This window comes from Typopeltis vanoorti, chromosome 18 (assembly GCF_054136105.1).
Source record: "Typopeltis vanoorti isolate ZY-2024b chromosome 18, IOZ_Tvanoo_1.0, whole genome shotgun sequence".
Taxonomy (NCBI): Eukaryota; Metazoa; Arthropoda; class Arachnida; order Uropygi; family Thelyphonidae; genus Typopeltis; species Typopeltis vanoorti.
The window spans coordinates 11,508,307-11,521,603 of NC_143566.1; the positions used below are offsets into that span (position 1 = coordinate 11,508,307).

The 13,297-nt window shown below is 35.8% G+C and overlaps 1 protein-coding gene across 3 annotated transcripts in view; it reads right to left on the reverse strand.

The window, feature by feature from the left end:
- The window catches only part of Opa1 (Opa1 mitochondrial dynamin like GTPase), a 712,584-nt gene that overhangs the window by 142,716 nt on the left and 556,571 nt on the right, over nt 1–13,297 (reverse strand). For all 3 annotated transcript variants that reach the window (XM_090408405.1, XM_090408403.1, XM_090408406.1), the window contains one exon: nt 5,886–5,994. In XM_090408405.1, coding sequence (XP_090264531.1) covers nt 5,886–5,994 — 109 coding nt within the window. The remainder of the gene's footprint in view (nt 1–5,885; nt 5,995–13,297) is intronic.

A 13,297-nucleotide genomic window follows, 5' to 3' on the forward strand; every position in this document is an offset into this window, starting at 1 on the left:
ACATAGAGCTAGATACTCGAATTGGCTAAGCAAGCTCAATATTGTGGGAGCTTGGCCATTCGGTAGTATTGAAGCGGGAGTTAAGCCAGAAGGCAAAGCTGGCTGTCTTCAATACAGTCTATGTCCCCATCCTCACCTATGGTCATGAGAGTTGGGTAATGACCGAAAGAATGTGGACACGAATCCAAGCGGCTGAAATGAGGTTCCTTCGAGGAGTTGCGGGGCTAACAAGACTCGACAGAGTCAGAAGCTCTGAAATTCGGGAAACCCTCAATACTCAACCACTGCTTCTCCGTGTTGAGAGATCACAGTTACGTTGGTACGGGCACCTGGTCAGAATGCCACAAGAGAGGTTCCCTCAACAGGCCCTCTTTGCCAAGCCAGAGGGTAGGAGGCCACGTGGAAGGTCAAGGACTCGCTGGATAGATTATATCCAAAACCTTGGGTGGACACGTTTGGGAATCCCACCAGAACACCTGAGCTTGGTGGCAGAGGATCGTGACGATTGGAAGTTCTTCTTGCAGCTGTTGCCCCCACAACCCAATTAAGAAAGGTGACCTTGAAGATGTATGTATTAGGAAAGGTGGGCCATGAATCAAGGTCCACCTTTCTTAAATGGTGGCCCAATTAAGAAAGGTGAGCCTTAAAGATAGATGTATGTATGTATTAGCTTCTATATACAGTCTGTCAACATACGACCTTAAACATCATTAGAAAAAACTATAAGAATTTGAAAAATGATACATTTGTTACAGCAAAAAAATAAAGTATAAACAGATATGTTTGTCTAAGAAAAGAAGAAAATATCAAGCTAATATACAAGAAATATATTTTTAATGAAAATATGTATGTCACAAAAGTCTGCATACAAAAGAATGACAATTAGAAATGTGCATTGGCCAGCCTGGTTGGCCGAGTAGTTAGCGTATCCGTTCTCCGGCCAAAAGACTGCGGGTTTGAATACTGCCGATGAGTAGCTGCCCTCCCTGGAGGTGTTATGTAATAATAATAATAATTCATGCCTCTGGAAAATAAATTAATATCATGTAGGCCATCCTTTGGAATCAACCACTGCTTGTAATTCTCTGGGCATTGACAATACAAGAGATTTTGCAGTATGTAATTTCAGACAATGCCTGCGTTAATGTTTTCTTCAAGGATTCCTGATTAGAGATAACGTTTCTTCTCTCAAGTTCAATCCCATAAGTGTTCAATTGCATTTAAGTCTGGTAACCAGAGAGATGAATGGACTGTTCAGGTACTTTATAAAGCAGTCACTCCTTGATATGGCTGTCTGCTTAGGATCATTATCCTGCTGAAAGACCTACTGGCTTCCAAGTCCTAAGCTGTTGACAGATGTCTGTAAATTATCCTGTAACATCTTCAAGTATTGTAAACGGTCCATTGAACCCTTGATAAAAACTAATTTCCTAATCCCAGCCATTGCCACAGATCCCCAAACCATTACATTGCCACCACCATTCTTGACTGTGGGAACCAAATTTTCGGGTTTCAATTCTTCATTTTTCTGTTGTCAGATCTTTCCACGATCGTCAGATCCAAAAATATTATATTTAATTTCGTCAGTAAATAGGACTATTTTCTAAAAATCAAAGTCTTTGTAGATAAACTATTTGTGAAGTTATCAAAGTTAAATCTTTCTGTCTGATTTGTTGAGGTTATTTAGAGGCTTTCTTCTGGGAACTCCATCATTAAATCCTTTAGATTGAAGAATTCTTCATACAGTCTCAGACCGCACAGTCTAACAAGTGATCATTGCAATATGTTCTGTTAATTTTGAAGCAGATATTTTCAGATTTGACTTGACTCATTTTAGAACAACTTGAGCACTCAATCGCTTAATAATCTGGGCCGACCACTTTGAGCTTTGTTGAACACATTTCTGGCTGACTCATAATTCCTAATAACAGTATGGACACTTGAACTGCTTTTTCTAACAATGTTTTAAATCTCACCATAAGATTTTTGTTTTCGTTTGGCAACTGTATTATCACATATCTCATGTCAAGAGAAATTTCTTTTCTTGGAATTTTAACTGAAACACTAAAATGAACTTGACTAACAAACACAAGATTTTTCATCAGTGTGATGAAATCCCATTTCCTAAATCCAGCCTCTTCCTCTAATAACAAACTATCAGCAATAAGCTAAGATATCTGTTATTTTCACATAAACTTCTATTTCCCTTCTAAAAAACTGACATTATTTTAGCATTTTTCCATTCTTGCGGTATATTACAGGTAATCCAACAATTATTTAACAGGTGAGGAATCTTACTTTAAAAGAGATATCACTATACTCAATTAACTTTAAGGTAATTCCATCTGTTCCTGCTGCTTTTCTATATTTTGTTGTTGATAAAGCTTCTTCCAATTCCATCATCTCCAAGAAGTCTATTGCTGTATTACTTACATTTTTATTTTCTGTTTCTTTGTTACTAAGGAATGGATTGTACCATAATTTTTTGTAATGTTGTATCCATTCTTCTTTTGATATTCTTGAAATTTCTACTATATCTTTTTCTAAGTTATTCAAATGTTTTTTTAATTTATAAGCAACGTAGAAATATGTTTTTTTGCAATATTTCTTTTATTTCTATAACCTTCTACTGATTTTGGTGTTTGTTTCTGCAAGTGTAGCTTATAATTTTTTTTTTTTTCTTCTATAGATGTTGCTATTTCATCATTCCAAATTTTCAGTTCTTTTTTCCCTTTGGTCTTTGTTTTTGTCCCAAGAACCTCTTCTTCTGTTTGATTTATTAATTTGCTTATATATGTCCATTCTTCATTTATGTCAGAAGAAACAGAAATTTGAGATGGGTATTGAGTCAATCGGTTTAGATGCAGATTCCTAATACTATCTTCCTGGAGTAGGTAAGTTTTGTAGTTTCTTTTCTTTAGATTTTCATGTTTTTTTTGTGATTTTCACTTGGCTTGTACTGCTATTTTTGAGACTACCAGATAATGATCTGAACAAATCATTGCCTCTACAGACTGTTGTCTCTTACTTGTGAAGATAGCTTTTTGTTAACGATTATATAATATATTAATGATCACAGTCCTCTAGTACTCCAAGTATATCATGGATATCTTTTTTTCTGAAAAACGTGTTTATGATTTTTGATTCATAAAATGATGAGAAATCTCTTAATTTGTTTCCATTTTTGATTTAAATGTTGTTCTTCATATCTACCTACAACCTATGGTATGCTTCAGTTCCCTACTCTAGCATTAGTTTCTTGCAATTATTAAATAATCATTTTTATTACAGTGTTTCATCAGCTTTTCTAAGTCAATATAAAATATTTCACTTTCTTCAATTTTTCCTTATTTGGAATATATATTCTTATTACAGGATTCTAGGAAGTAGATTATTGAGGTGACAAAGAAAAGAGTCTAACATATCTCTTACAATTCTTACATATCTAACTTGCCCCCTCTAATGCCAAACAGAAGGCATGAGAGGCAAAAGTAACAAGATGACAGCAGTGTTGAAAGTTTAAGATCAAAAATGATTACATCTCTTGACATTGATATACTGCAACATGAAGTGAAAGCATAACCTGCATTAGCCTTTTATTAGTACCTTTGAAGGTTTCACTACCAGATAACACCATTTCAAACTCAGTAGTTTACTTCAATGCTGAGTAGAAACTGTCATATATTAGAAGCACTGCTGGTAAAAATCCAAGCACACTGCAAGAATAAAGATATGATACTGATAATATAATTTTTTATTTAATATATCATGAATACATTATACTCCTAACAAAGTGGGAAGTTGATTTCATTACTGGTGTGAGCCTGCTTCCCCTCTTCTTGGAGGCCTGAAGTGGTTTGAAAAAAGTTCCAAAATTCTTAGATTTTATTGAATCTCGATTTACTGAAAACAAACATGTTCAAACATTTCAAGAAAAGTAAAAAGGATATTTACAATTGCTTAACTACATAAAAAAGAAAATTTAAGATTGCAAAATCTTCATTGTCCAGAATCTTGGCTTTTACTGAATCTTGATTTACTGAAAACAAACATGTTCAAGCATTTCAAGAAAAGTAAAAAGCATATTACAATTAGCTTACATTAATATTCTTAATTTCTTTTACTGCCTATAGTAATGTTCAACAGCCGCAATCAAATTACTAATATAACCTAAAAGGACATAACAGCCAAACCAGCAAATGGATGCTGTACTTTCTAGTTTTCCTTACTGCCCACTTTTATTTTCATTTATATCTAGATAACAAAAAAAATATATATTCAAATCAACTACAGATTGTGTTGAAGAGAAAACAAAGACTCTTGGTAATACTCAATCCTTAGAGGACTTCTTGTTCTAATGGTATCTCTTCGAGTGCTAATTACTGTTATATATGGAATGATGTGGCAGATGTTTTAATAAGATGATGGATGCATAATACGAGGGCTGTTCAATAAGTAATAAGACTAATTTTACTGTTGCAAAACCACTCATCACAATATTGATTTCTGTGGAATAAAGAAATGTTGCTGTCTGTATTAACAAAAGAGGTTGATAGATGGCGTATACAGGCTGATGTGCCAGAGTGTCATGTGACTAAACGCAGGCTTGTTTCGGCGCGCCTACAAACTGCGACCAGTCGTCGAAATGGATGCATCCTTGGAACAGCGTTATGCGATTAAATTTTGTGTGCGTTTGCAAAAATCGGCATCGGACACTTTTAACATGATATGTGAAGCTTTCCGCAATGAAGCAATGGCGAGGGCAAGTGTTTTTCACTGGTATAAAACTTTTAAGGAAGGAAGGCAAAATGTGGAAGATCTTGAACGTGAGGGAAGACCTTCAACGTCCATCACAGAGACAATGATCAACACAGCAGCGATTATCATCAAGTAGGATCACAGAATTACAGTACGCCAGCTGCATGTTGTCCTGAATATTTCTGTGGGAAGTGTTCACTCAATCATGGCTGAACATTTGGGACTGAAACGTGTTTTTGATGGATTCCCAAACTCTTGACACCGGAGCAAATGCAGCATCGAGTGGATGTGTGCACAGAATGGAAAGAAAGACTGGAAGAAGGCAACAACTTCTTAAAATGCATCATTACAGCAGATGAAGCTTGGTTGTATCACTATGACTCTACAATGAAGCAACAAAGCAGTGAATGGAAGCATCCGTCTTCGCCTACCCCCAAGAAAGCATAAACTGTAAAATCGGCTGGTAAAGTTATGACCATAAAGTTTTTTGACTACGAAGGCATTGTTTACCAACACGCTGTAGAACCCGGGAATACTGTAAATGGCTCATACTATGTGGATGTTTTACGGACAATGGTACAGCACATCAAAAGGAAGTGTCCATTGCTGAAGAATGGTTTCTTATTGTACCACGATAATGCAAGGCCACATATTGCTGGTTGTGTAGTGGACGTTTTGAAGAATAACATAGATATCCTACCACACCCTCCATACAGTCCTGATCTCGCACCGTGTGATTTCTGGCTGTTTCCTCAGCTTAAGAAACCACTAAGAGGCCGCCCTTTCAAAAGCAACAAAGCATGTGTAAAAGCTGCGAAGGCAGTTTTGAAAGAACTCTCAAAAAACGGACTTTCACATGTGTTTAAGAAGTGGACGCAACGTTGGGACAAATGCACCGTGTCTCACGGTAGTTACTTCAAAAAAGACCATGTAAATGATGACGATTAAAGGTAATCTGTTTTTCTGTATACATATAGTCTTATAACTTATTGAACAGCCTCCGTATAAATGGAAAAGAGAGAGAGAGAGAGAGAGAGACAATTTTATATGAAATATGTAAAAATAACAAAAAAAAAAAAAAAAAGAATTAGATTTAAATGAAATTAATTTAAAAATAATTAACTTACTAATCTGCAATCGCACTTTCAGGCTAGATTCCAAAAATTTCAGAGCTGCATCCCACTGTTGTCTATCATGGATGGATCTATCTTCTAAAGCATTTAACTGGATTACCCGCTTCAAAAATTATGTAATAACTCAATTGCAGTTTTATGCTTAAAATAAATAATATATATATATATATCCATAATTCAACAAATTATGCAAAATTCTACTGACCATGGAAAAAAATATACATACACCCAAGACAAACTCCCACAATCCCCACCACCATTTTTTATTCTAGTAAGTCAACAGGAGTTCCATAAAGTGATTAATGTTGTGGATTTGTTGGAGAAAATTCTGTGAGAACAATTCCAAGAAGAAGTCAACAAATAATAAGATTAGGAAGACCAGTAAAAACAAGTTTTTTTTTTTTTTTTTTTTGGAAAACATAATTTGATATATTTATTTTTGTTATTAGAATGGCTCTTTATATTATGCATATTGTTCTGAATTTATTAAAGTTAAAAAGAAAATGTTTAGAAAATTTACTTTTTATTAAATAAAAATATTCTGTTTTATCCAATATGTAATTGCTCACCAGCTGGCAAAATCTATTCACAACAGGCAAGTAGGTAAGTGTATTTCTGATGGATACAAGAAAAAATGGCAACCAAGACATTGGTGTCAACCAATATTAACGTGTGGGATTTACCAAGAGTTTATCATTGCTAAGAGTGAATGGTTTGCGGTATGAGAGTGAGAATGGAGAAAATATTTGTCGGAAATGTTTTGTAAGCAAGTATAAGAAATGTGAGTCATGTTGGCAGCGAAATAATGAAGTGATTGATATTATGGATATAAGGCAGAATTGTCAAAGTGTTGTAGAGAATGTAGCAAAAGCAGTGAATGATAGTACACAAAATAAAAATGAGAGTTAAAAGGAAGTGGCTGAAAGTAATAATGTGGATGATGAGAAGCTAGTGCAGAAAGAAATTACATCCTTACATACACTCCTTCGCAAGACAAAATGTGCGCTTGAGTGACTGGAGAAATGATTGGCATGTGGTACAGAAGGATAGAAAATGAAAGAAAGAGTGAATGGGAAAAGCATAAAAATATGCTTCTGTACCACATGCCAATCATTTCTCCAGTCACTCAAGCGCACAATGATTGGCATGTGGTACAGAAGGATAGAAAATGAAAGAAAGAGTGAATGGGAAAAGCATAAAAATATGAGAAACTGGGAAAAAAGAGATAGTATTGTATGGGAGATTCAATGATAAGAGGTATTCTTAAAAGAAAGTGATGAAAGCATGTATGTTTTCCAGGTGTAAAGATAAAGGATGTTAGTGAAGTTGTAAGTATGCAGGAAAAAAAGCAAACAAGTTAATTATTTTGGCAAGCACAAATGATTTGAAAGGTGAGAAATATGCAATGAGAGAAATTATGAAAGAGTTGTTAGTAGAAGCAAAAACGAAGAGTAAGAAAGTAAAGATTGTGAGTCTGCTGCCTCAGTATGATAGGAGAACTGAGAAGGGCCATGATCGCCAATGAGAAGATTGTGCAGAAGGAATGGTGTGCAGTTAAGTGATATATGAAGTAAATTTGATGAAGAAAAGGACTTATATATGTCCAATGGACTACATTTAAATGGTTTGGGCATTAGATTTTAGAGAAAGTGTTGTTTAGTGAGAGTGTGGTAGTGCAAAACCAGGGAAATTAGATATTAGGGAGGATGAAATCAAGCATGTCTGGGCACGCTTGTGAAAAATGAGCATGTGTACAGGAATGATTATGCAATGCTGAATGGGAATTCACAGGTTTCCGATTTAAATGGTTTGGTAATGACATTACACAAGGATAACTATGGGTACAAGGAGATGTTACGATGCAAAAAGTATCAGGAATAAGGGTGAGGAGTTTTTGGCATTAAGCAGCTCAAGTTGGTCAAAAATTATGTAGTTATAGGGATAGAATGTAAAGGGTATTGTATTTTCAGGGAGGATAGAGGGAACAGGACAGGAAGTGGGATACTGCTGATGATAGCTGAAGAATTGCAACCAACAAAATTAGAAGTTAAAAGAGATTTTATGTCTGGGGGAGATGGTTCATTTGAGGCTGTCTGGTGTGAGATAGAGGGAAATAGGACAAAATATGTTGTTGGGTGCTGCTATAGACCAGGGGGGTCCACAGAAAGATGTAAATGCCATGCATTGGCAGATTAGCACAATGAGAGTAGGCTGAAGAATTATTATGGGAGACTTTAACTATGGGGACATTGATTGGAGGGAGGAAAGGAGGCACTGCAAGATGGAAAAAGGATTTGAGGGTGTTGGATCTGATAATAGCATCAGAAGATATATTCATAACCATGGTTGACACACTGCCTCCAATTGGCAAGAGCAATCCTGTGGTCTTATTCTGGAGAGTTGCCAAATGTGGAATTCTCTGTCAAGAATGGGATTACGTTCAACTTTAAGACTGGTTTGTTTGCAAACATCCAATGGGTTTAGTTTGGGTAGACATGAAGATAATTATGATGTTTCAAAGAAAGCAAGTCAGAAATATCACCTACTCAGTTCCAGCAAAACTGTATGAGCGCCCTCATAAACAGTCATCTGCAAGTAAGTGTTACAAATAACCCTTAGTTCATTATCACCAAAACTGTATGAAAGACACTTATAGAGAGTCATCTTCAGTACATGTCAAAATAACCCTGACATCAGTATCAACAAAAACTCTATGAGTGACCCTTATAAATAAAGAGTTGTCTGATTTTACATTCTTTTCCACTCCAAACACGAACACCAAAGAGATTTTCTCCATAACAGAAAAGTATCTCTTTACAGCATTTTTTGCCCTTTAAGACTGGTGATTATGAGAGACTCAGGAGTCATCTTGCAACAGTGCTATGGCTTCAGAAGCTACAAAGAAAGAATGTCAGTAGTGCATGGCAAGTGGTAAGAGCCTGCTTAAGAATAGCAGTACCAGATTGCATACCCAAGGATAAATCAAGTTGGAATTAAGTGGTAGGCATATAAAGCAAGAGCTGCAAAGAAAGAAAACATTGTGGAGGAAATATTAAAAAAAAGTGATCAGCATAAAGTGCTAGCAAGAAGAATTAATAGTTTGATAGGAAAGGCCAAATCAGAGTATGAGAGAGAATTAGCTAAACAGCCTGAAGTAAACCCAAAAGAGTTTTTTCATTATGTAGCAAGTAAGAGGGAAAATGACTATTGTATGATGACTTTAAACAATGCTCATGGTAGGAAGGTGACTGAACCAAAAGAAATAGTTAATTTGCTGAGTGATCATTTTGCAAAAGTGTATTATTCACATGGAGATTTTACTGTTGCTGATGTTACAGAAACACATATCAACATTGAGGTAGATGACAGAAGGTGTTCAGCATATTAAAAAAATATGAATGCAAATACAGCAGTGGGACCGTATGGCATATCCGCCCGTGTACTATGTGAATGTGCAAGAGAACTGGTATTGCCTCTGATAAAGTTGTACAATCTAAGTCAAATCACTGAAAAAAGGTGGATCCAAGACAGAGGTAGCAAACTACAGACCAATTAATATATCAGGAGTGGTTGTTAAAGAAGTATTGAAAAAGTTGGTGAAAGGTAAACACAACAGTGGGTGGTTAGGGTGCGATACTCTATAGTGAGCAGCATGGCTTTGTAAAGGGTAGGTCCTGTCTTAGTAACTTGTTCACATTTTATAATAAAGTGACAACAGAACTGGATAAAGGTAATGACTACACCATGATACTGCTTGAGTTTGTCAAGACATTTGACAGAATATCACATGGAAAAAATATTACAAAAGCTGGAGCAAATGGGAATGGATATGAGGTAGTAGCATGGATAGGGATGGATAACACACAGACACCAGAGAGTAGTATATGGTGGAGTAGAATATAAGAGAATGATGGTGACTAGCGGAGTACCTCAGGGTTCAGTACTAGGGCTACTACTCTTTAATATGTATATCAATGACATTGCCTCTGACGAGGGAAAGATTTAAGAGATATTCAGTTGTTTGTTGATGATGCAAAACTGGGGAGAGCAATAGTTGATAAAGGTGATGTAGATATCCTGCAGGTTGATTTAAATAAATTGGCATTGTGGTCAAAGGATAATTATTGTCAATTTAATATTATAAAATGTAAGGTTATACACTTCAGGTTGAAAAGGTTGCATATGGTGTATCATATTGATGGTATTGGATTGCAGGAAATTGATGATGCTAGGGACCTGGGGATAATGGTGGACATAGAGTTTGAAGTTCAGAGGGCATATTGCTAACATTGGCAAAATAACTCAAAGGATTACTTGGATGATGAAAAAACAACTTCCTTATCTAACAAGTACAGATAAGTAAAGATGAGCGATAAAGTTTTTATCATTTATAAGGCTATGACATAGCCACATTTTGATCACCTGGGTTTCTTGGGGATCAGGAAGTGAAGAGGATTCAGAGATGAGTAACCAAGATGGTCAAGGTCTGTGGAATATTCCCTACAAGGATAAGTTGAAGTGAGTTACAAAGTTTAGTTGATAGGCAGAAAAGAGGGGACATGATAGAAACTTTTAAGATATTAAAGGGGTTTTATAAAATTGATGCAAATGAAAATTTTCAATATATGACAAATAGAGAACTAGGGGCCATCCATGGAAGTTGTGTAAGAGTGTAGTTAGTAGGGGTATGCAGAACAGAATTTTTGCATGGAGAGTGGTGAGTGAGTGGAATGGATTGCCAGAATTGGCTACAAGTTTCCTGACAGTGAATAGATTCAAGGAGAGGTATTATTGGATTTGTGTGTATGATGGTTAATATGGGTCTCCAAACTCCATGGAGATGCCATAAAATAATAATATTTGCCTTGTATATATTAATATATACATCATCATCATCATCAAATTCCTGCCATGTACCCTCAAGGGGTGTACAAGATATGATAGTACTACATGAAAAAAATTACATCATTACTAACTTCCTATCAATATATACAATTTACTTAAAAGTAAATTTTTACAGGTCTTAAAATATCAAGCCATATGCCAAATAATTCATACATATTTGAGAGGAAATGGAACTCAGATTCTTTTAAGAAACATGAAATTGAGGTCACTAATGCATCCTTGATTTGTGATATTATCATAACAAAGCTAATTATGATGTCTTTTTTTTTTTTTTTTTTTGAAATAACTGAATTTGAATTATTCAAATTTATTTTGCAGGTTATTTTACATGATACAGAAAATGTACAAACTCAATGGGAATTCAATAGATCACACTCCCCTCCCTCTTCTGTATCAAATTGCTATATAGCATACTTAGAGACAAATTGCCCTCATCATAGCTAAGTGTATTTATAAAAAGACAACACAAACACACAATGAAAGATATTTACAGAAGCAATCACTCCATCATCTCCAATCTCACAATATGGTATCATTAGTGTTTTAATGATACCACAATACGGTATCATTAAAACACTAACACAGAGAGCTATATCTTCCAATGATGCAGCTCTAGTCACTGTCTTATTTTACGATACATTTTTGGCTGATACAGTTGACTCTCATTATGGCCAACTCATAGGGGTCAAGATAGTTTGTTATAGAGAGAACTCCCGAAAGCTAAGTACAATTTTGAGTAAAAATTAGAATATAGATTAAAATCATAATGTAATATTGCCTAATTTTGGTAGCTTGTTGTGTCTGTGGGATCTTGGTGTGAATTACGTTATTTAATTTAGTATATAACGTTATGTTTCATAGATTTGAATATGGCGCCAATGCGACGTAAGATAATGGCGTCCAAAAATACGACGCCATTGTACAAAAACTATAATGTGAGAGAGTTTGTCCAATGTGATGTGTGTGGGATGTATGCATTCCCGAATGAGGCTGGAATTTGGATTGAAAGTGATAGTGGTGGGAGAATGTGCAGAAAGTGTAAGCAAAGTGAGGAGTTGAAGTATGTGTCAGGTAGTGAGATAGTTATGGTTGAAGAAAGCCAAAATTGCCAGAATGTGAGAGAAAATAGTAGCTTGATAGAGAATTGCAATGTACAATATCAAGCCATATGCCAAATAATTCATACATATTTGAGAGGAAATGGAACTCAGATTCTTTTAAGAAACATGAAATTGAGGTCACTAATGCATCCTTGATTTGTGATATTATCATAACAAAGCTAATTATGATGTCTTTTTTTTTTTTTTTTTTGAAATAACTGAATTTGAATTATTCAAATTTATTTTGCAGGTTATTTTACATGATACAGAAAATGTACAAACTCAATGGGAATTCAATAGATCACACTCCCCTCCCTCTGAGAGCGGTGATCTAAGAAAGAGTGAAAGCAACCATACCGAGAGAGAAAATGGTTTAAATGATAAAAATAATGAGGAATTATTTGTAGGAAGTGAGATTGCTAGGTTGCACGCAGTGATACAAAATGCGCAGCGGCAATTAGAGCACCTGCAAAACTCTTTCCAGAGTGATTCGGCTAACGTAAAAAAACAGTGCAAGAATGAGAGAGTTTCTGAAATGAAGGAAAGAGTGTTGTATGGTGACTCGTTATTAAGAGGGGTGATAGATGGTAGTGTAGCTAAATCGTAGTTACAGGGTGCGAAATTTAAGGATGTAAGTGAGAGTATTAGAGTGCAAAAACAGAGGGTGAAAGAATTAATAATTGTGGCAGGTACGAATGAATTGAAAGGTGATCAATTTTTTATGAGAGAGGACTTGAAAGTATTGTTAAAGGTAGCGAAAGAAAAGAGTGACAGAGTTAGAATGGTTAGTCTGTTGCCGCGGTATGACAGAGAGGAGTTTAGGAGGAGGGCCATAATCACAAATGACATTATGCGTAGGTTATGCAGACGGTGTGGTGTGGAATTCGTGGACGTGTGGAATGAGTTTGAAGGGCGAAAGGACTTATACAAGATGGATGGCCTGCATTTGAATGGACTTGGTGTGCGGAGACTGGAAAGAGTGTTGCTGAATGAAGTGAAAATGGATGTGCAAAACCAGGGAAACTAGAACTACCAAGGAGGGGGGGGGGGGAATGGATATGCAGACATCAGTGAGACAGATGAGTGTAAGAATGTATATAATGTACCCGAGCCAGCACTAAGGACAAAAAATGGGAATGGGTCATTTAGAATAACGTATCAATATAGGGGTGGAACTAAGGGATCACTGCATTTCATGTATACTAATGCCAGGAGTATTAGGAACAAGAAGGAAGAATTTTTGGCCTTGATTGGCTCTTCCTGGCCACAGGTTATTGGCATTAGTGAAACATGGCTGACGGAAGAAGATATAGTTAGTGGGATAGAATGTGTGGGTTATAGTGTGTTTAGGAGGGACAGAGAGAATAAAATGGGGGGGAGGGGTATTATTGATGATAGCTG